Consider the following 24,240-nt stretch of genomic DNA (forward strand, 5'->3'; position numbering starts at 1 on the left):
ATCTCTCCCTAGCATACAGAAATAGCATCCGTACTCTACGGGTCTTTGCTTCCTTTTATCTGAAACTATGTGGGTATTACCATGGAAACGGCAGAGAACTGCCCAAAGTACTGTCAAGGAGCCAGTACACAAAAAAAAATCATACTATTCAAATTTGATGTGGCAGCACTGTGGTTATACTAGGCTACTTAAAGCTAAGCCTTGTTGTGACCAACCTTTTTCCCCTGAGAAGCATGACTTTAGATATGCTGCTGTCAAGACATTTTCAACAAGACTTTATTCTAGGGGATTGCTAAAAAAAATAGCAAAAAAAAAAGTTTTGTGCCAGAAGATTTTAGTTAAAAATGTTCGCTTTAAAATATAGATGTATTCAAAGATATGCACACGTTTTCACGATTTTCCAAAAATAGCAGATCTACAAGCTCATAGCACTATGAGCGTGTATATCTACTATTTTTTAATAGCCAAAGCTAACTGGTTAAAATTATTGTGGCGCTATGTTAACTAATTTAGCTGGGGACCCCCTGGTACCCCCCCCCCCCCCCCCCCCCCCCAAGTGCCACTGGTGGTCCCCGGACCACTGGTTGAGAACCACTGCTCTACACCAATAATCGATCTACAAGCTCATACCGCGTCACGCTGCAATGCGTTGTGAGCTTATAGATCTGCTATTTCTGCTGCATGTTCGCCTGCCCCAGAATAGGGAAGCTCTAAGGTTCATTTGGTTAACCTTAATGCGTTGTGAGCTTATAGATCTGCTATTTCTGCTGCATGTTCGCCTGCCCCAGAATAGGGAAGCTCAAACTCTGAGGTTCATTTGGTTGACCTTAAAGCTGCTATGCACTTGCTATTGCTCTGGTGGGTGAACTGATGACCTTGTTGAGAGATTGGAATTTTAAAAAGCACAAATCCTGGCTGTGTGATTTCCTGTGTTACATTATGAGTGTAGGAGTAAAAGTCCCCTTACTTACACAAGGAGGAATAATAATAAGCCTTAAGCACCCAACCTCTGAACTTACATAACTATGAATAACATACAAAACACTGCATATCATAAGCAGTCTCTGATACTTGGGAATAGTGGTGGAATAAAGGTGGTGATAAGTGATATTGTTTGTTAAAATAAGTGTTAGATAGCTATTTATATATTTTACTTCAGTAAAGGTATCAATACTGCAATGTAGACACTGTTACAACTGGTATCAAAATGTACTTAAAGTACCAAAAGTGGAAAGTACTAATTATGCAGAATGGCCCATTTCACAAGTTTTCAAATGTATAAATTGGATACATATCTTATTATCTTTTGAAAATAGCAGATCTACAAGCTCACAATGCTATTTTAAAATGGCTGAAATGTATATAGGGTTGAAGTGGTTAATGTGTATGTTTTGTAATAATAATCAAAATCTACAAAGTAACTATAGTAACTAAAGTTTTCAAATAATTGTAATGTACTTAGTTACTTTACACCACTGTCCAATAGTAATTATTGTTATTGTTGAGTGTTCAATAATAGGGGTTACCTGTCTCTGTCTTAATAAACAGAAAATACAATCATGGTGTTTTTTCATAACAGGGATGTCCCGTCTCAGGTCGGAATTGTATCCAATCTGGAGAGAAAAATTGTACAGGATGCAGGAGAAACAAGTGAGATGATAGATTATCTTGGTTACCGTTCACTTGTAACTTAATTGGGTTGATTGCAGCCCACAAATGAGTTAAAGTTCCTTCTCATAAATGCAGGACATGTCATGGATAATTATGTCCTATATATATTCTCCATCCTACATTTATAAGTAGCATTCTCATACTGTCCAGTAGGCCAGTGGTTCTCAACCTTTTCAGGCCGTGACCCCCCAAAATAATCATATTTGAACAGAACTGGGGACCCCCAACCCTGCACATGGAATGTAGGAGTTGAGGCATTACATTTTGTTTGACTTGGTTCCACAGAAAAATATTGTGAAAATAGCAGATCTACAAGCTCACAACGTCTTGTAGATTGGCTATTTACCTCTTTCTTATAATCATGCGGGGACCCCCTGGGGTCCCAACCCACAGGTTGAGAACCAATGCAATAGCCCTATGCCTGCATGGGAAAACTTTGACCACACACGCACGCACGCACGCACGCACGCACGCAAGCACGCACGCACGCACGCACACACACACACACACACACACACACACACACACACACACACACACACACACACACACACACACACACACACACACACACACACCAGTGAGCCCCCTCCCCTCCTTATATAATGATGTCATTATTTTCTAACCGCCGTAAAGGGGCGGGGACCTCAGTCCTTTGTAACGGTTGAAAAACGTCCCCGCAGCCAATAGCGTGCGGCCGCTCCGACGTTGTATGGGAGGTTCTTTTTTCTGTAGTGTAGGAGGAACGGAACAGAACCAGCGTTGCCAGGTTTTGCGAGAGAAACAAGCAACCAGGTCTATGAAAACGAGCCCAAAAGGCTACATGGGCCCTTTAAACCCTTATGCGTCGGACATTTCAAAATAGCCAATCTAAAAGATCGGTTATTTTCAGCTTGTAGATTGGCTATTTAAAAATACAATTAAAATGTAAACGTTTTCAACAACTGGTATGGGGGCCCCTCCCAGTCCCTGGCACAAAAATTCAGATGGGGGTCCGTGGACAAATTAAAATACATCATTTGGGGGTCCTTGACATGGAAATGTTTGAGAGCCACTGGTTTAAACAACATTAGGAAAACAAACCCAAATAAGCAACTACACTTTCGAAACAAGCCCCAAAAAAAAACGCAACTACCAATATTTACAAGCAACTTGTACAATATTTACAAGCAACAAGCAAAAACAAGCCCAAAGTCGCTTATAATAGGCGGACATGGCAACACTGAACAGAACGCCGCTGACACACACACTAGACTGAGTCCCCAAGCAAAGCCAATACATCCTGATCACTGATCAGAGCTGCAATAAGGGAAGGGCGACAGATCAGGACTGGAGAAAAGACGGGAGTTCTTTTGGATTTTGTGAAAGCACAGGCTGGGAGAGGTGAGAAAAGTTCATTAATCGTATATTCGCTGTTGATTTTGTTTGTTTTTTAAATCGTTATTCGTAATGTAAAAGCGAACCTTGATCGACTTCAGAAGTGAGTTTTGTTTCTCGCTCTGAAGGAAAAGTAGGTGGTGTCAGTTTGAAGGCGATTCTTTTCTGAAGACGAAGAAGAAGGCATGTCGCTTTAGCCTGGAATATTATTACCAACACGCTCGGCGAGTTGAGACTTGCTACTTTGTAACAAGTCTGCTCATTAGTAACAATGTTACATTGTGTTCTGGCTAAGTAACACGTCTGCTCATTATGAACAATGCTTGCATTGTGTTCTGACTACATTGTGTCTGTCGAAAATAAGTGTTGAAAAATCGGTGGACACACCTGTTTCCTTCCTCCAACCTCGGCGTGTTGGTTCGTTGCACAAATCTTTTCGGGTCATGTTTTATTTTTTATACTTTTATTGAATCAAAACAGGTTAAGACAATACCTCATTTGAACAATAGTTCATTTTTTCTCAATCTTTTCACATGTTTTATGTTCCTATTAACAGACATTTCGACATTTTTTCCCCCGGGGTCATGGTTTAGTGCAGGGGTCTTCAACGTTTTCAGGCCAAGGACCCCCTAGCTGAGAGAGAGATGAAGCAGGGACCCCCTCTATATTGTATAAAATTGTGTCAGATTTAACTTTTTTTGTGTACTTGGTCTGCTCTTTTTTCCCTCTACACCAACACCTCTTTGCCAAAAAAATAGCCGATCTATACAAGCTCACAACGCCTCGCAGCGCGAGGCGTTGTGAGCTTGTAGATCTGCTATTTTTTGGTAAAGTTCTCCTTAGAAAAAGGATGCTAGGGTTCAAGTGGTTAAGGTACAAAACAAAAATCATATCACGCAAAGATTTGGCGGACCCCCTGTAGTAACTCTGAGGGCCCCCTAGGGGTCCCGGACCCCCTGTTGAAGACCCCTGGTTTAGTGCTTAACAAATCTAATCTACAAACTCAAACGGTTGGTGGGTTTTTACAGCAAATAACTGTGATTGTATGGTGTCATGGTTTGGACTTAACACCAACGGGGACAACGTCGTCACCATCAGCCCTACCTTGTTGTTGTGAAAAGTTTCTCCTCATTCTTGCTTCGAGAGAGAGAGGAAACCTGTTTGGCCAGAGAGAGAGAGAATCGATCGGTATTCGAAGCATTTTTTCGGGGAAACCAAAGACTTAGGAATGCGAAGAAAAGAATCACGCAAACCAATTACCACTTGATGATATACGACACTTTCCCTGTCTTTTTAAATGACCCTTTTTTGTAATATAAAACCTTTTATTCTTTGCTCGCTTGTTGCTAAACTGCTGCTTTAAACATTATTGTTTCTGTCCCGAGGACATTCCTTTCTCCGAGAAGCAGTGTTGCCATATCTTGTGAGGAAATAAGCAACCAGGTCTAGGAAAACAAGCCCAAAAGAAGAAACTTACAGTAGGCCACATGAGCACTTACACCTATTATGCATCGGATACTTTAAAATAGTCGACCACGCGTTGTGAGCTTGTAGATCTGCTATTTAAAAAATGTAATGAGCAACTATGCTTAAGAAACCAGCCCAAAAAAACGCAACCCGCAACTACCAATATTTACAAGCAACTTTACAGAAAAACAAGCCCAAAGTCGCTTACAATAAGCCGACATGGCAACACTGCCGAGGAGTCACCACACCCTTTTGAATCCGCTGTAGCAACAAGACCATCATGTTCCATAAACTAACTCCTTTCCTTGCCACATGCTGCTCTCGCACAAATAAAAGACAACTAATTGGAAGAAAACCTTCGGACTTGTGGAATAAAACACGGGCTATTCCCCATTTCAGTTACTACGTCGTAATACACTGGTTATTATTAATACAATACATGGTGGTAGCAGCCTCTCTTGTCTACTGGCGAGGAGGAATGCACACAAAGATTCTCCCACATCATCCTCTTTGTGTGTGTGTGTGTGTGTGTGTGTGTGTGTGTGTGTGTGTGTGTGTGGACTATGTATGATGTCATTGTGGAGGAACAGCTGACTGCTGACCAAGCAATTCACACAGGTAGTGGACTTGGACTGGGCATGGTCATTATCTCGCATGACAACACAGTCCACGCACGCACACACACACACACACACACACACACACACACACACACACACACACACACACAGTGCACCAAAAGGAAAGGTGGAAAAAGTCCTTGATTTAAGTAGAGTTGTTCCGATACCAGTGTCGGAGAAGCTGCCGATACCACCTAAAATGCTGGTATCGATATCAGCGAGTATGCCAATCCGATACAAGCAAGTTACTATTAATGGAATTATTATTTATTCCTAGATCAGTGGTTCTCAAACCTTTTTAATTTCAAGGACCCCCATAACTCTCAGAGTTACAGACCTGTAAGGGTCCATTTGGAACCCTGTGAACGAACCTAAACCACTGTTCTCCTTGAAGTCACTTTAGATTAGAACTAAGATGACTGAGTTGCTCAGTAGGTCAGTGTGAAAGGCCCCATACTGTAGATATAGTCATTGTGGACCAGTATGCTCCAGGATAGCCAGAGGGCATTTCACCATGCTCCTGCTGCCCCCTATGCCTCTTCGAAACCGTCTCGGCCCGTTTTTGTCACTGACTGACCTGCTATGGATGCTGTGCTTTTGTTTCTGTGCTGCTGCTGGGACTATACAGTAACGTGTCCTCAGCAGTTGTTTGGAAGGTAAGACCACCCCCGGCAGCTGGATAATCTTTGGAGGGAATCTTCTCCCTTTTGGATGTTGCTGGGGATGTGTATTCAGCATTGCCATGGTTTTCAAGACCACCTTCCCTCACTAGTGGTCTATAGGTGATCAATGTCATGGTCACATTGCAACTAATGAGACTGCAATCTCACGAGTCAAAGCTGTGTGAGAAATGCCTGGCTTGTGTTAGTGTTGTTGTTTTTGATGACAAACATAAATTGTATTGCTAATGGAGTGCAGCACATAGATACTGTAGGCATACTGGCTTTTAAAATGGCTTTTTAAAACACAAGCGTCTTTGTGCTACAGGGAGGGATGGGCGGTTTTCCTTTTTGAGTATCTTAATGGCATGTCAGGCTCACTCAAAGACACTGCATCATTCAGAAAGCTTAGCCTTTGTCCAAGCTCCTATTAGTAGGAACTTCCTACACTTCCCTTGTTTCTGATAGATGGACTGCTCAAATGAGAATGTTGTCATGAATCCATCTAGCTTGGTTGTTATATTTGTGTGTGTGTTTTTTTTTTAGCTAGGGCTGGGCCATATGGACAAAATCAAATATCTCTCATTGACCATATACCTCTATCGACATTTTGGCCATAATAATATAATCACAAAATAAATAATTGAGTAAAGTCTAGATAGCAACTAAGTGGATAAAGGCTAATAGAACAGTCATGCAGTTCAGAAAATTACACCCCTTTTCTGTAATGCAGCCTTTAAGCACTTTAACCCTTGGTTCCCTATGTTGGCATGTTATTATTGGCGAAAATCTTTAAACACAAAATAATTGAGTGTGTTCAAAAATAGCATATCTAACAGCTTCAAAAGTTTGAAAATATAAAATAGGGCACCAGGAAAAGAAAACACTTAGGAGTTACTGCCATATCACGATAGTTCCAGACGATATCTAGTCTTCATAGCACACTATCGACACTGTATCGATTTATTGCCCAGATTGTAAGTTGTTATTTGTGCTGGTGTGTGTCAGCAGGAAAGGAGGAGTGTGGCATCCTAAGGATACAGAACATTAGCTCCCTGATGGTGACATCACACTGCAACACACAGAGAGAGAGAGAGAGAGGGAGAGGATGGGATTAGACAGAGACAGACGGAGAACAGTACTAGCCTGGAGGAGAGGAGGCAGAACAGAAGGAGAGAGGGAGGGTGACAATGAAGGGAACACAGAGGAAGGATGATGGAGGTGGGGGTACAATCAGGTCAGCTTTTTCAGCGACCTAGCGAGGGGAGTGTGGGGGTGATGCGTGTTTTAGGAGTCTTTGTAGAAGACTTGGGAAGAGAAATGCAGTCATAATTTCTTCCCCAAACCCTGATTAGCTAACTCCGCAAGTTCCTCCTATGACTACTTCATCCACTTATGTAGGCCTATTTCTTCATATTCTTCTGAATATTAATCAGACTTTCAGTTATGTCCTCTCCACATCTGCTGCAATTCTTCTCTTTCATTATTTTTCTACCTCTGTCCCTCCATCTCTTCCTCTCTTACATCCTGCTTCGCTCCATCTCTGTCTGTCTGTTTGAACTGCAGTGAAAGCTTGGGGGTGGATGAATGGATAAATCTCTGTGATATTTTTTCTCTCTCTGCTCTGAGCCAAGCTGAGCTCTGTGATAAATTGGGCCGGGGGAGTCTCAATGGCTCTGTCCTATTTCAAACGTCTGCTCGGGTCCGTGGCTCAGCCTGCTGCACCCATTTCATCTCCCTCCCTACACCTCTAGCATGCATCCTCCTACTACCAGCCAGCCCCAGGCTAACTGTAGAGCGTAGGCCAGAACATCTAAGCCCAACCTGCTAAACATGTTTGAAAAACCCAGAGTAATTAAAAACATATTAAGTAATAGTTTCGTTTTTGGGAGCCCACATATGTCTGCAGACTGAAAAATGGCTATTATCTAATGTAAACTGTGTGCAGCAGTATTTCTTAACAGTAGCTTTGACCCCAAATAAATGGTCCGGGTGAAAGCTCTAGTTTAAAGAGTAGGGGTTCTCGTGGGCCTGTTTTCTACATGGTTGCGAGTCAATGGGGAGAATATATTGGGTCATACATTTCTAATCTATGCAGCAAAAGTGAAGATATCTTGCCTGTAAATCATGGCAAAGCACCTAAACACACAAAAACAGATATTCTGGTAATACATGGAGAAAATTGCCCTGATTTGCTACTTTGCAAACAAAGCAGTAAAGTGCTAAAAGTGGGATTTTTCTATTTTGAGACCTGTCACCATGAATGACGGTGAATGGAATCGCTACTTTGTTTTTTTTTTGTGCTCATGGAGCATAGAAGCAACAGGTAGAAATGATTTGACTATGTTTGACTTGTATCACGCCCAACACGAGCACAACCCAAAGTTCCACCAGAGTCCAACATTGCTTTGGCAGCCTTTTCTCAGTCTGTCCCTTTTTTTTAAGCCTGAATGATGTTTGCAATAAAATATGAGAAAAAGAAACTTGGAGAGCGAGAGAGCTTGCTGGTTTACTGCACTGGTATCTATGATCGGGTCAGGTCGACCAGAGTTTAGCACTCACCTCAGGCTGCGTATAATATGCAAATGAGTTGAGATATATAAAACCCTGTGTGGTGTGAAATCAAGCGTAGTCTAGTTTTATTATAAACTTGTATTCACCCGCATACACACTGCACACTCATTTGCATGCAAATCTTTATGGTGTGTGTGGGCTGATTTAAGGCCTTCATGTATAATCTGACCACAACACTCTACTAAACCCTGTATACTACTTAGTTTACCAGGTGGGTACCCTCCTCCCCCCCCCCCCCCCCCCTCTGCCCCAAATCTCCGATCTACAAGCTCGCATCACAACGTGTTGTGAGCTTGAAGATCGGCTATTTTCGCTTTAGGAACGGTAGGGTTCATGCGGTTAACAAGCCTGTGAGTGGAAAATGTGAACGGAAGCAAGAGGACCTGGGAGAGAGAAGTGGAGATAAAGGCTGATTGGGACCAGGGGTGTTGTGTATTTAGGGGATAAGGGTGTTGGAACTTAAGTGGGTGAGACATTCCACACCGCTTACGTCCTTCCATGGTTCACCACACACACACACACACGCACACACACACAGTTAATGTTGCATGTGAACTTACAGTGACCTTTTGTTGGTCATCATCATCATTGTCTTTGCCAGGCAGACAATGAGGGCGAATACTTCTGTTTTTGTCCGTGTTTGTGTTTGTGAGCCTGTGTCTACACAGCTAATCTCAGACACCGCTGGACCGATCGGCGTCAAACTTTGCAATGCACAATCCCAGTAGACACTGACTGACCTCACATCTGCTATTTTCAAAATCTTTGCATGACACCATTGTATGGTGACGTATAACATCAGGTTTAAGTGGTTTATCAGACTGATTTAGTCAATTACAAAAAGTCAGATTTGTGTGTGTGTGTGTGTGTGTCAAGAAAATACACTTTGAGATTATTCAGTTAATTGAAAAAGTATACTGTGTTAGCATCATGGCCCATCATCGCTGCTTGTTAGTGACAAATAAGACCGTATTGATTCTTGAAATGAATCAATAGAATAATCGCTAATAAACTAATCTGTATTTGCAGTCCTCCTCACTTTCACTTAATTACTGTACATGCAACAGGATATCTGTGCTGCTAATAGTCAATTAGTTTTCCTCTTCGACAAATTTGTCAGAGAGAGGTGGGTGGGTCGGGGGGGCGGGGTAAGTAGATTATTGGTTCTTTCCTCACCACAATCACAACAGTGTATATGTACTGTAATCCCTTCTGCTAACCAGCAGACATGCCTCAAATGCCTCGAGTGAAGTAATGTAATTTATAACTTCATATGGTTGGTCAGCTGAAAAACCTCTTGAACCCTCTAGTGTCCTTATTCTGGGGTTAACAACTTGGATCGGCTATTTCCGGTGAAGACATTTAGTGTAAATCGAAAAGAGGAGGGAGCCTACGAGTATAGAACGCTGCCGCTGGGGGACTCCGGTCCACTAAGTATAGGTTTAAGTGATTGATGTCAGCTGAGTAAGCACTGTGTGGTTTTCCTGTTGGTTTGACGTTGTTGCAATCTTCCTGGTGTTTGACATTTATTTACATTTAGCACTCTGTCTACTAGACCTAAATAATGCAAGGTAATGATATCTCATCTGATGTTCTGAAGCACTATCAATTAGGGCTTTTGCTCTGTTAGACCTTTTTTTTGACTGTGAAATGCACTTTCTTACAGTACTAATTTTTGCATGACCTAGTAGGTCCCAAGACCAGTGTAAGCGAAAGCGATCGTACAATAAAAGCGTAATTTCCTGTGCTTAACATAAATCAAACGGGTCCTCAAACACATGATTTGCATGGAGACTTTGTGGTCACTGATGCATTTGAATAGAAAGTGGGTTGAGACTTTGAGAAACGGGTAGAGCGCCTTCTTTTCTTCACTAGTCTTCCTGAAACTCAATAAAGCTTTTGTGTGTTAATGTAACCACCTCTCCCTTGGTGTCCAGTGAACAAGAATGGCCCCCTGGCTAATGTGTTACTACTCCAGCACGGAGGGGAGACGCCAGACCTGCCTGGGAGAAAAGAGCACTAGTTTCTGAGAGAGGAATGAGAACTTTGCCCTTTTTGCAACCTCACTCGGGGACTAACATTATGCAAGCCAGGCCGATTTATCCCAAGACACACACACACACACACACACACACACACACACACACACACACACACACACACACACACACACACACACACACACACACACACACACACACACACACACACACACACACACACACACACACACACACACACACACACACACACACACACACATATTCTGGCGTAGTCACATGGGAAGGTCAGAGAGTGTGTGGATAAGGGAGAGAGAATCTGATGGCTCACCATTCAGCCTGCAGTCTCTCTCCATTGCTTTGTGAATGTGATGTGAGTCATAACCCTTGGGTTTGACACAGCTCAGTTGTCATGCGAATGCGATGCAGCTGGTTCGTTTACAGCGTTTCTGTCTCATACATTGTTGGAGATGTGAGCAATTTCATACCAAGCCAGCACATGTTTTTCAATCGTCGTCATATCCATTTAGTCTCTTATCTATGGTATATTGTACGTCTGTGACAGTGTCTCTTATCTATGGTATATTGTAAGTCTGTGACAGTGCATAGATAACCATTCTTTGAGGCTGATGCACCACCATGGCAAAAGAAACTCGAGGCATAGGGATAATTAATTATTGCTTGAAAATGTCACTACGTTTTTGGTATACAATTGATTTGAAAGTAACCCAATATTAAAACGTGTCTGGCTGTGAGGTTAATTGCATTGGGGAGTGGTATAGGGATTTTCAACTTTTTCATTTGATCACTTAATGAGGTTAATGTAATATTTGTTACATATATGTTTCATACGAATTTGCTCAACATTTGAGCAAAAATCTTGAGACAGGCCTGAGCACAATCCATGGCATTGTATTACTGGTAGCACTGGCCTTGGTTTCATCAAGTGTTGTGCTTTCGGTTACGCTGGTTTCTGCTCAACGTTAACGTTCACGCATCAGTGTTACTATCCTTTAGCAAACACTTGTTGGAATGAGGAGGTGAAATCTTAGACCCGTCCCTGGCCAGAAGTGTCTGACTCTGACTTCAGGGAAAGGGCATGGGGGAGGAATGGAGAAAATGTAAGACTGGTCTGATTGGACTTCCTCCTTGTGCTAGTAAAGTTTGAATTGACTGCAGGGGCAGAAACCAAAGGAGGAAGACGTAAAAGACGGAAGGAAAAATTAAATATTTAGAGATGGGGGATCCGCGGCCAAATACATATCATTTTTGGGGTCTTTGACATGAAAAAGTTGGAGAACCACTGATTATAGCAACATAAGTGTTTCCGAAAACTGTTAGGATTTAGAAGACATTTGTAGAATCGGCCTCAGGTCTTAATGGGTTAATATCCTGTAACGGAACACACACACTGGCCAGAATGGGCTCTCATCACTCCTACAAAGTACATCTATTCCTGCAGTTTTATTAGGCGGCACTCTGAGCAGCCATCAGCAACCAACCGCATTACAGTATCGTGTCAGGAGAAATAAAACACAAGCTCCATTTTGTGAAGCCATCTCTAACTGCGAATGGAAAGGGTTGTATTGTAGCTAGCAGTCACGTACGTGTGTGTGTGTGTGTGTGTGTGTGTGTGTGTGTGTGTGTGTGTGTGTGTGTGTGTGTGTGTGTGTGTGTGTGTGTGTGTGTGTGTGTGTGTGTGTGTGTGTGTGTGTGTGTGTGTGTGTGTGTGTGTGTGTGTGTGTGTGTGTGTGTGTGTGTGTGTGTGTGTGTGTGTGTGTCCTAAGGCAGTGACAGTATGATGTATGGAGTTAAGCAGCAGCCTGCTATCACAGAGAACAGGTGGCTTTCTCCAGAGACAACCCAACAACACTGGCCTGATTTGTGTGTGTGTGTGTGTGTGTGTGTGTGTGTGTGTGTGTGTGTGACTGAAGAACTCCAGCTAAAGAAATATGTGGTAGGATAAGGAATAACACAGTTGGTAAGTGTTATTACAGTGCACCAAGGCAAATGCCTATGGCTAATACAAGCTGTGTGAGCAGCATTTGTCCCACAGGATAAGATACAATATGAAACATTCATTTAGCTCTTGCACATAACGCATAATTCTCTTTGTAAACCTCAGTACTATGTATTGTATTCTGTGTAGTGTTAGTATGGAGTGGGTAGGAAAAATATACAAAACGTACATCCGTTGTATCTGGCAGTGTTCCTTATTATCCTACAGAGTAGAACCAGACACGCTGTGCAGAATGTACTAACCCTTCCAGGAGGTGTATTTTTCTTTCCTAATGCAGTTGTACCAAAACCACACCCACATGTAATGACCTTTGCTCCAAACCTCCCGGAATCGATTTCCTTTTCTTAACGTTTTACTCGGTTAAAATGTCTCTATTGAGCTGTTTTCTGTAAGTTCAAATGAAGTGGGGGGGAAAAAAAAGGAAATGCATTATTAAATAGTTATAATAACAATTATTATTAATGGCTCATATTCTTATCAAAGCCTGAGAGAGTTGTTAACATAGGCTACTACCTATATTTACCTAACACGGGCTGCACTGCAATGTTAATAGGTGGACATTTGGCAAAAATTGATAATAAATGTAGATGGGGCTATGCAGTGAAGAGATTTTGTGTAGAGGGACAAAAAGAGTGGGCCAAGGATGGTTAAGTAAATCGTAGCAGAAGGAAAAGGGTTTGAAAGTTGGGAGTAGTACCAATACTTTGACAGTCCTCCTACCACTGTTCTACTACAAAAGTGTTTGCATTGAAGCATTATAAATTCCACATTTTTCTTAGTGTTGTATAGCACTAAAACATTGCATTCTCTTGTGATTGATGTTAGATACCTTAACGAGAAACTCCGTCTTGGCACAATTCAGGGGGAAAAAGCCGTTTAGCTGAGTAATGCTTTAAAGACTTCCAAATTGGTCCAATTTCATGATCAATCTCCTTCATAAAGAAAACAAATAACACATTAATAAGCACATTGTAATAGCTGCCTTATTTTTCCATGTTCATCAGTCTGCACAGTAATCATGGGAAAATACAAACACAGTATTCACGAAGGAAATGAATGCCTGTAATACTAAAAATAATCTCAACAGGTACTACATTTCATTTATTATATTTATGTTTTTTATAATTTGCACTTTTCATACTGTCATTTGAACTGAAAGAAAACCACTTATTAGAGCAGCCAAGCTGCATTGCACGAAACGCATGACCTCAACAACAAACGTCATACCTAATGGGCGTGGTTTTTGGCACAACTGCATTAGCCCATTAAAACCGGGAACGCATCTGTGTGACCACTTTAACCATTATTTTATACTTTGGCTATTAAAAAAAAGCAGATATACAAGCTCATAGCACAGCTATGTGTGTGTGTGTGTGTGTGTGTGTGTGTGTGTGTGTGTGTGTGTGTGTGTGTGTGTGTGTGTGTGTGTGTGTGTGTGTGTGTGTGTGTGTGTGTGTGTGTGTGTGTGTGTGTGTGTGTGTGTGTGTGTGTGTGTGTGTGTGTGTGTGTGTGTGTGTGTGGATTTATAGCAACATTATAGTTTGGATTTAGAAGACATTTGTAGAATCCCCAGAAGCAAAGATTTGAGTTACAATTGTTCGCTTAAAAAAAATATATATGCAAAGATTTGCATATTTATCATGATTTGAAATTATCATGATTTAAAAAACAATTGCAGATCTACAAGCACTCGGTGGCGCGCTATGAGCTTGTATAGCTGCTATTTCTTAATGGCCAAAGTATAAGATAATTGTTAAAGTGGTTAAAATCTAAAATGACAGACGTTTTCCTGGTCTTAATGGATTTGGAAAGGAAGACACGCTTGCAGGAGATGTCATCCTGTCTGTAAAGAAATTCATTTGTTTCAGTTTCAGTGGACAAATTCATTTGTTTCAGTTTCAGTGGACAAATTCATTTGTTTCAGAGGACAAGCTTATGCTTAGTGTCAAAGGGACTCCGTGCCATTTCGGAGCACTTTCCAACTCACCAAGAAACCATTCACTGCTGCTAAGTGTGTGGAGCCTGTAAAAACTGCTATATTTCTCTGTTCCTAATCAGGGAAGGTTTGGACACTTTGGTCAACAAATGGCAGGGAACTGAAAATTCATTTTAAGTTGAAATTGGTCTCCTTTAAATTACTGACATATTTAATAATTTTATACTTTCAAATGAAAAAAATAAAAGCTTGTAGATCATCTATTTCTGCTATCTTTGGAGAATGTTTGAAAATGGATGAACGTTTTTCCACATGGAAACGATTATGACGATTTATGCAAAAATAATTGCGACTATCTCAAATAATTGCGATTTAGACGATTTATGTAATAATTGTGACAGGCCTAGCTGTGGAGGCTGAGCCTGCTGGCAGCCAGCCAAGCAGTTGTCTCATCACCTACTGCCTCCTCTCCATTATTGTCAGCTTGCGGTAGATGGCTATTGATCTGTGTGTGCGCGTGTGTGTGTGTGTGTGTGTGTGTGTGTGTGTGTGTGTGTGTCTTTTCACTTGCAAGCCAGGTTGCACTCAGACACACCTTTAAGGGATGCGAGTAAAAAGAGTCGGGGAAAGAATTGTGTGCAATACAGGCCTGTCACCAACCAAACCTGTAGGTGCTATAAATTATTAGGCCAAGGTGATGCAGCAGCAGCAGCACTTTTTTTTTTTTTTTAAGAGGTGCTGCTGCGTGCTGGTGTATGAGAGACCACGCGTGGGCTAGCTGTATGTAGAGCATTGCATCCTGTGCCTGTGTGGGGTTGCAGTGTTCCCAGGACTGTGGCGCGCCGCCTGCTATCCCCCCCAACCCCCCCCTCTTTTTCTTTCTTTCTTTTTTCTTCTTCTTTCCAGGCCAACACTGACTGAACCCTCTGCCTTGCCATGCTCTGTTTTCCACCTAGGCCCACAGGACAGGACACACACAGCCCATAGGAAAGGGAAGAGGAAGAGGGTGCGGCTCTCCGACAGACTTGGATCACCTCTTCTCTCCTTCCTTTCTCCCCTCTTTTAATGCCAGTCTCACTCGGTCTCGGTTTCGCTCTGACTCCCTTGTTGCCCCCTCCCCTCCCCCCCGTTCATGGATTTGCCATGCTACAACCGTGCTTTTCCGAGAATTGACTCGGAGCGCTTGTGTGGGAGTTTGTTCCTATTTTGCCCATTCTGCATTCTCTTTTTTTTAGAGATAAGACTCTGAAAAGACTATTCAAGGCCAACAATTGGAGTTGCTATGCACTACCATGAACGGATCAAATAAAGAATGAATGAATGACTAGGGCCGTGGTTCAGGAGGTAGAGCGGCCACTTACGGGAAATGGCAATGGAAGGTTCCCAGTTGCCAGTTCGTTCTCCTTGGCTTAATGTCAAAATGTCCCTCAGTAAAAGGCACTGACCCTCTGACTCCTCCGGGTGATAACGTTGGGTTTCCTCCACCGTCGGTGTGGGACTTTGTGTGAATTGGTGAATGTAACGCACAGTGCTTTGGAATAAAGGCGCTATTTACTCTGCTGCTGCCCCCACGCTCTGGAACAGCCAATCCCTTCCCATTAGAAGTGCTCAGAATATTGTTTTTTTATTGTTTTTTTATAACTTTATTTATAGGATTTTCACGTATAAAGACATACAACCTCACATATAACCCACCCTCCCCGGTTCCCTCACAAAAAAACGAAACAAAAATTATAGGAGGGGGGGGGGGGGGGAGGATCTTTTCTAGAAACCACAGTGAACAGGAACAAAATAAGACATTGAGACATGATAGGAAAAACTTATTTCAGCTAAAATACAGTATCACTTCCTGTAGTTGTAGAAAAAGAAAGGGTACATTCAATAAAAGGGGACCGGGCCATTATACATTTTGACTATTGGGGTTTTTAAATCTCTCCTCAAGACTCATTTCTTGTTTCATATGTTTTTATTTTTTGCATGTCCTGTCAGTGTGACTATGTTGTTGCACAGGCCTGTTCTGTTGATGCCTTCTATGTACAACACTTTGGTCAATTTCGATTGTTGTAAATGTGCTATATGAATAAGGTTTTTATTTGATACACCATTTTTATCATTTGAATAAAAGACACCTTGTTAAAGTGTTCTATTCTGCTTGGCAGATGGCAGCCATCAGGAAGAAGTTGGTGATCGTCGGTGACGGAGCATGTGGAAAGACCTGCCTGCTCATCGTCTTCAGCAAGGACCAGTTCCCTGAGGTCTACGTCCCCACTGTGTTCGAGAACTACATCGCTGACATTGAGGTGGACAGCAAGCAGGTACGGTTTTGAAGGACACACACACAGTCAGCGACACGTGTGATCTGCACTCGCGGGATTTTAAACACATGAACCGTAGCGTCCTTATTCTGGGGCAAAGAGATTTGGTGCAGGAATAAAAGTAGCATACCTATTGTAGAGCCCTGGGGGACCCCTGACAACTATGTGTTGTTTGTTTCCCCTACCATTGTATTGGAGAGGGCGCCCCGCCCTCCCAACAGGAGCCCCCACCCTGCAAATTAATGCAGTTTTACTTAATTATATTATATAGCACCAAATCTCAATAGAATTTCTCTATAGAGCACGTCTAGACCATATTCTTTGATTAAAGGTAGGGTAAGTGATATTTTTTGGTTAAAAGTATTTTGTTAAAAGGTTAAAACACTGTAGTCTGATAGTAATCATTGCTATAGAGTGTTTGTTCAGTAACAGGAGTCTCCCCGTCTCTCCAGCTCTTTAATAAACAGAAAATACATTTTCCGGTAGGTGTCAAAATCTTAGCCAATCAGGAGAAAGTACCCATTTTTAAGCTTAATTTGTATAGTGTTCCAGTTCCAATTTTGTCTGCTCATTTCTTAGTGTCATCACTTCCAATTTCACTTGTTTAATCTGTATCCTGATTGAGTTCTCTGCCCTGGTTGGATAAAATTGGAAATTAAACTGAAACGAAAATGCATTTTCTGTTTAATAAAGAGGTGCAGAGACGAGGAGACTCCTGTTACTGAACAAACACTCTATAGCAATGAGTACTATCACAATATAGAGCTATTTAACACTTATTTTAACCAAAGAAAATCACTTACCCTACCTTTAATTATATTATATAGCACCAAATCTCAATAGAATTTCTCTATAGAGCACGTCTAGACCATATTCTTTGATTAAAGCAACAAAGTAGCGTATGTTTATTCATGTTGTTTATATAATTTACTGTATGTGCACCTGTTTCAAGTAGGAGTCTCAATTGGGTTGGTCGTAAAATGTTTCTGTCCTCTTCTCTACTCTCTGGTTCACAAGAGAGCTATTTTCTAGAATATTTGTGAAAATCTTTGGGAGAAAAAATAAAAAGTGAAGATTTTTAAATCAAATCTTTGCTTCTGGGGGGTTCCTGGAACAAAATAATTTTGAGATGGGGTCTCAAAAACATTTTTTTTTAGCATATCATTTTGGCGGTCCTTGACTATGACATGAAAAGTTTTGAGCACCACTGATAAAGCAACATAGGTTTTTCAGAAAACTGTTAGGATTTAGAAGACATTTTGTAGAATCGGCCTCAGATCTTAATGGGTTAAACAGGGGAGGATGGTTTGGATGCTGAGAGGCTCCAGTGAGACACATGCACTCGCCTAAAGTCTTTTGGCTCGTGTGGAAAGTAATCGCTTCAGTACTCGCGTGTTCTGACCATGTCAACCTTCAGAGTAGAGAGGGGACAGGAAGTCTTTTTTAGTTCAAACAATGACAGAAGAGAGGACGAAATGGATGGCGGTGGTTGAGGGAGATGAGTGGGCGGGCAGGACAGACAGGAAGTCCTTATGTCTATTGAGGCTGGCAAGGAAGTGTAGACCCAACAGTCAACAACAGGAAATGGAACGTCACAGACTTCCTGCGCAGGCCTGGCTGGCACTCCCTACCCACCTTTGTACAATACATTATGACTAATGCCCCGTTTCCTGTCCCTATTTCCTGTGCTGTGAAACCTTGGATCAGCTCACTTCCTCAAATCTGAGTTTAGTTGTTTTTTTTGCAATATGGTGCAAGGCTCTACCACCGCTTTAACCACTTAAACCCTATAGTTGACCGGTGTCCGCCGCAGGGGTCTATAATACGCTACCCCCCAACCACCACCTATGTTCCCTCTACTCTGAAAGTGACAATGCAAGCTCACAACGCGACTCAAGTCCAGAATTGGGTTAATGTGGTTAATTTGTATACAGTCTGCACATGCAAGATACGGTTATATTAACCGCCGTGCCACACTTCTGAGCATTCAATTTCACCAATGTGGAATAGACTTGAATGTGAAGGTACATATATATATGCTTCAGTGCTGGCAGTCGTGGACATTGAGCAGATAAGCAGAGGGTTGCAGATGGGTTTGATGCTTCCTGAAGAGATCCTATTTGGATGAGCTGAGAAGCACAGTAAGCACAAGTAAATTATGGCTGAATTGGCTGACTCCTGGGAGACACCCAGTGGTGACCGAATGCCAGGACAGAGTTGGGAGAGTGGCACCAGGCTACCCATAGAAGTGGATTTGCCTTGCCATGCCGTGGCTACCCTCATCTTCCTAGACAGGAAATGTGGCACAGCTCAATCTGCTGCAACACATTCCCATGGGAAACGCCCCCTTCTCCCCCCCCCAGGCTTGGCTTTGCTGAGTGAAGTTCGGATTTAGATGATAGTCCAACTGAACAACGAATATGTCACTTTTTTTCCATTTTAAACCTAATAAAAAGGTGACACTAGGCAGTAGGTATGCACTCAGGGGCTACTCACTGGGGAACTTTAATTCACTGACATTATGTAAGTTTAATCAGGAAGTTCTACCTTAAACCGGATCGACCCTTAAGTAGTGCGCAACTACAGCGCAAGTAAACCCTCAAACATCATTCACAGTCAATAATGTCAAGCATTTATATGACTTACTCAACCCCTGTCACCCAGCCCCACCTACCAGCATCTGTTTTTATGTACCATTGGGGGATTATCCTGACCAAAGTCTTTGCACACCCATGCAGCAGCGAGCCATAAAAGCCGATCTAGTCTGCCAAAACCGAAACCGATTGCCATTTTTTGTCTTGACTGAAATGCTTACCACTTTTTGAAGTGGTATGGGTTAGATTACTGCCTTTGTGTGTGTGTGTGTGTGTGTGTGGGGAGGGCAACACTGTGCCATGCAGCAGCCAAGAGACAGCATTCAGTTGGCAGACTTTTACCGTCAGCCCTGAGCAGCTTACAGGCCACATGATGAAAAAAAGTGACATATCTAGGCTACTGTACATCAAGACATTCCTGCAGAGCACATTCCCAGACTTTAATGTGTGCTGCAGTCTCTTGCAGTGCAGGTTTTGTTTTGGCAAACTATCTGTTCCATCCAGATCAGGTCAGATGGAGTCCTCTCAGGAGCTGCTGACTGTTTGATTAACAACTGGAGGAGAGCCTGGGGAGCCACGTCCTGCTCAGGGGAATTAGTTTTAACCCATTAAGACCTGAGGCAGATTCTAGAAGTGTCTTCTGAATCCTAACGTTTTTTTGAAAAACCTATGTTGCTGTATCGGTGGTTCTCAAACCTTTTCATGTCAAGGATCCCCAAAATTGTATTTGGCTGCCGACCCCACCCCAAAAATATTTTGTTCCAGGGACTCCCAGACGCAAAGATTTGAGTTAAAAATGTTCGCTTAAAAAAATAGCAGATCTACAAGCTCGCAGCACGGCACGAAGTGACGCACTGTGAACTTGTACTGTATATCTGCTATTTTTGAATAGCCAACACTAAAATCTAAAATGACACAGATGCTTTCCCCGTCTTAATGGGTTAAATGACAAGGCATGAAATTGAAGTTAATTTCCCCAATATATTATCTAGCCTTTCTCTTTTAATTCTAAATTAGCGAGGCTCCCTGACTGTCTCCCCAATTTATCTAAGACTCAATCATTTCGACTCCGGTTGACCCTCCCTTCTCTGTTTTAAGTTAAATGTGTTGTCCTTTTTATCTTCTCAGGTGGAGCTGGCACTTTGGGACACAGCAGGTCAGGAGGACTATGACAGACTGAGGCCTCTCTCCTATCCCGACACAGACGTGATCCTCATGTGTTTCTCCATAGACAGCCCTGATAGTTTAGGTAAGGCTGGACATAATTCGGCATCTAACAATGTTGTGGAATAAAATAAGACGTAAAGGTTATCGTAATAAAATAAGACTTAAAGGTTATCGTAATAAAATGATCGCAAGAAGATTATAACAGACAGAAAAAGGATAAGGATTTGATGTACTAACTGATTAAGTGTGTGGCCCGTAGAGGTGCTTTAAAAAATTGTTCTGACTTGGCCAGCCTGACCACCTCTTGGCAAGGTGTTTATTTAAAAGCCTTTTGAGTCTTTTTTTTTTTACAATAAGTCTAAAAGGGCCCTCCCTCCCAGAGCAAGAAGAAAGTTGATCATTCCACAACTTGACTGGAAAGGAACATGTCAAGACCTGTACAGGTCGTGTGTACATGCAACATTTACTGGAAAGAGTTTGCTCTCCTGCATGTTTTTCAGCTCTTTTCAACACTGGGTAGTTTAATGTAGATGGCAAACTATCATGGCATTGTGCTACTGAAGATGCAAACTGCAGGAGACTACATCTGCATTATAGCCTTGTCCAGTCACTCTATGGTAGGAGCTCTACAGGAAAATCTAGATTGAACAGGGTACAACACTGGCATGAACCCATTATGCATTTTGAATGGGGCGGGGACATTCGGGTTGTTTGTGCTTCATGGAGAAACAACAACAACCACAGTTGTCCAGGGCAGTGTCAAGCACAAGGTGTGGTGACCCGGCTCCATCCACGATGTGGTGGAAGTGGAATGTCATTGTGAAAGCCACGGATGAGACGCCTTGCATAGCACTGCATTAACCACTTAAGCCCTATATACTTTACCATTTGACAAATAGCTAAACTAGCTGGTGTACAAGCTCACCTATTTTCACATTTTGTTTGGGTTTCTTTTCTTTTTTATGCCTACAATGACATGCCCAATAGGGACGACAGGGTGAAAGTTGCTAAAACATGAGGTGCAGGCAAGACTGCACTGGTTAAATTGCAACAGATACTGTACAGTAGCTATCCAAAAAATGACAAGTATGTAGCTTGCTAGCATTCACAGGATGGCATGTTCCATTGTAATTGTTAAAAGGGGTTGATGAAAGCGGTTAGCACAGAGAAGGAAGGTGAGGATTTATGACATGTCGGCGTCATAGATTTTCAGCCTAAGAGTCAACATCCGTTGAGTAAGAATAGTTTGGTGCAAATTAATCCTTAGGGCATCCCCAGGGAAATAATTACTGCAAGGGACACATAGCTCTACAGATCTCTACAGCAGAAATGGAAGATAAGAAATGGGTTTATAAGATAAAACAAATTCTGTCTGTCTGTCTGAATGATTGGAAAACCAGTCGGATTGAAAAAGGAGTGCTCGCTTTCTTCGAGTTCACCACCCGCAACCCATATGTATGTATTGTATATGGCTCAATACACAGTATGAGTGTTTACATTTGGGTGTGTGCACACATGTACAGTACAGTATAGGGGCCAATTGAATATGCATGTGCCGTGGTACTACATTAGTTAAGTTCACAGTGTGGAAAGCCTCCTATCTCCGTGCCCAAACGAGAGAAAACAGCCCGCGGCGTCTGATTGGTCTGTAGGGGGGCCGGGACCAGTGTTGTCCAATGTAAAACTCTAGTCACTTCCTGACTTGGCTACGTATTTGAGTCAAATAGAACCCCGGCCAGACTCGGTAACGAAAGTGAGAAAAAGACGAACGTAGCGAATCAAGGTTGGATTCCAGGCTACCGTGGTGCTATGCATTACTGCATAACTTGTGTAGATTGATTAGTTTGCTTTCTGTGTTATGTCATGCATGAATTGGCACTGTGCAGTGCCAATTCATTTTCTAGTTTGGTGTTCTACATTATTTCTATAAAAGAAGCTGACATTGTTTGTTTGAGTGCGAACCTTTTCTTTTCATGCAGTTGCTTCCAATCTGCATGACGATACAGACATGTCAGTGAAACTAGAGGCTCTGACGTTTCCTGTAAGCAAACGGGAGCATAATCTATCACGTATTTCTGGCTAGGCTCTCAGTATCCTCCCAAGTCTTTAAATAAGTTGTCCCTGTTGGCTGACATGATGTATAGAGCCCCCTCTGTAAAACCACCGCCATGGGGCTTTTCTCCCATACTGTTTTGATTTGGCTGTGCCACAGCTAACATTCCTACTGTACTATCTCAGTATGGCATCTCCTTCCAGGGAAAACAAGAACACTGGTCTTCACCACTGGCCTAGACCGAGAATCAGCCCGGGGTCAATGGCCTCTGAGACTGAGTGTTTATGTCTCCACTGTGACAAGGGGAAGGACTCAACCAATTCTCCTTGTAGGGCAAAATGGTGGAATGTGAGTGAAGTGGATAACAACAGCAGGATTGGACTTCAATGGAACCATGTGTCTCTCTGTTTCTTGTAGAGAACATTCCAGAGAAATGGACGCCTGAAGTGAAGCATTTCTGTCCCAATGTCCCCATCATCCTGGTGGGGAATAAGAAGGACCTGAGGAATGACGAACACACACGCAGAGAGCTGGCCAAGATGAAACAGGTGTGTGTTTATCTTGGTACTACTACTTTATCAGTAGAACCCAGTAAGACATCTGTCTCCTGTATAACCAGTGCCTTATGAACTCTGTATGTACAGTATGTATGTATGTATGTATGTATGCATGCAGGCCAGGCCAGGGGTTTCAAACTTTTTCATGTCATGGACCTCCAAATACATTTTCTTTAGGCCACAGATTCCAGTTTCAAATTATTCTGTATTAGGAACCCTGTTATGAAAAGACCATTTTGTCCACATGTGATGTAATGATATGTACTGTATCGTAAGGTCTTAATGACTCGTCGGTGAAATAGTGATATCGTGAATCTAAACTACTCGTTTGGCTGGGGACCCGCTGGAAGGACCCCCAGAGGTCCCCTGCTGACCCCACTTTGAAAACCACTGATGCACTGTGCATTCATTCTGTAGGAGCCGGTGAAGCCAGAGGAAGGCAGAGACATGGCCAACCGCATTAGTGCCTTCGGCTACCTGGAGTGCTCGGCCAAGACGAAGGATGGCGTGCGGGAGGTATTTGAAATGGCCACCAGGGCGGCGCTGCAGGTTCGCAAGCGCAAGAAGAGGGGCGGCTGCCTGCTGCTGTGAAGGGGGGAACGGGCCAAACCACCAATCAGCAACTGAGGGAAGACCTCCCCGCAGCGCGACCTTAGGAGAAAAACCTTTTAAACCAACCAATGGCTTTCTTGGACTATATTTACATCACAAACACAGATCTGCCACAGGCAAATACGAAAGACTGACACACCTGTTTAAAAGCAAAACAAATCAGCCTTTTTTTGTACTTTTCTGTTTTCTTCTACTACTCACACGTTGTTCCTGCTTTGTCCTTCCATTTGCTGCTGGTTTTTGTTTGTCTGTTTCTTTGTTTCTTCACCAGCATACCAGCCTATTTGTGTGAGGAGCCTGTCTCCCTCAGTTCCCCCTCCTGTATGTATGTATGAATGTATGTTTGTATTTATATGTGCATATATATATATATACTTTACATATATATCAGTCATCCTGCCACTGCCTCTGTGATGATTGTTTACAGAGAAGGACCAAGAAGCTCACACACCCTTAAAAAAAAAAAAAAAAGGTCTATCTCCCAGCCTATAGCCACCCTTAAAAGGCACACCGTTTCTCATGAAGTGTTCTTTTAGATTTGGCTTGTTGGGACTCAAAACAAATGTCATAATGGAACCCCCACCTGTCCACGTTATCTCCACACTATGCATTATCTTC

At 42.5% G+C, this 24,240-nt stretch overlaps 1 protein-coding gene across 1 annotated transcript; it reads left to right on the forward strand.

Moving 5' to 3' along the window:
• Nucleotides 1-2,914: 2,914 nt before the first annotated feature.
• On the forward strand, nucleotides 2,915-24,016 carry LOC311052826 (rho-related GTP-binding protein RhoA-D). Its single transcript, XM_084068040.1, has 5 exons — nucleotides 2,915-3,054; nucleotides 16,484-16,639; nucleotides 20,362-20,482; nucleotides 22,871-23,001; nucleotides 23,428-24,016. The coding sequence occupies exons 2-5, from the start codon at nucleotides 16,484-16,486 to the stop codon at nucleotides 23,599-23,601; spliced, it is 582 nt and encodes a 193-aa protein (XP_083924166.1). The 5' UTR covers nucleotides 2,915-3,054; the 3' UTR covers nucleotides 23,602-24,016.
• Nucleotides 24,017-24,240: the final 224 nt, after the last annotated feature.

The sequence above is a fragment of the Gymnoscopelus microlampas genome, assembly GCF_963454915.1.
Source record: "Gymnoscopelus microlampas genome assembly, chromosome: 10".
NCBI lineage: Eukaryota > Metazoa > Chordata > Actinopteri > Myctophiformes > Myctophidae > Gymnoscopelus > Gymnoscopelus microlampas.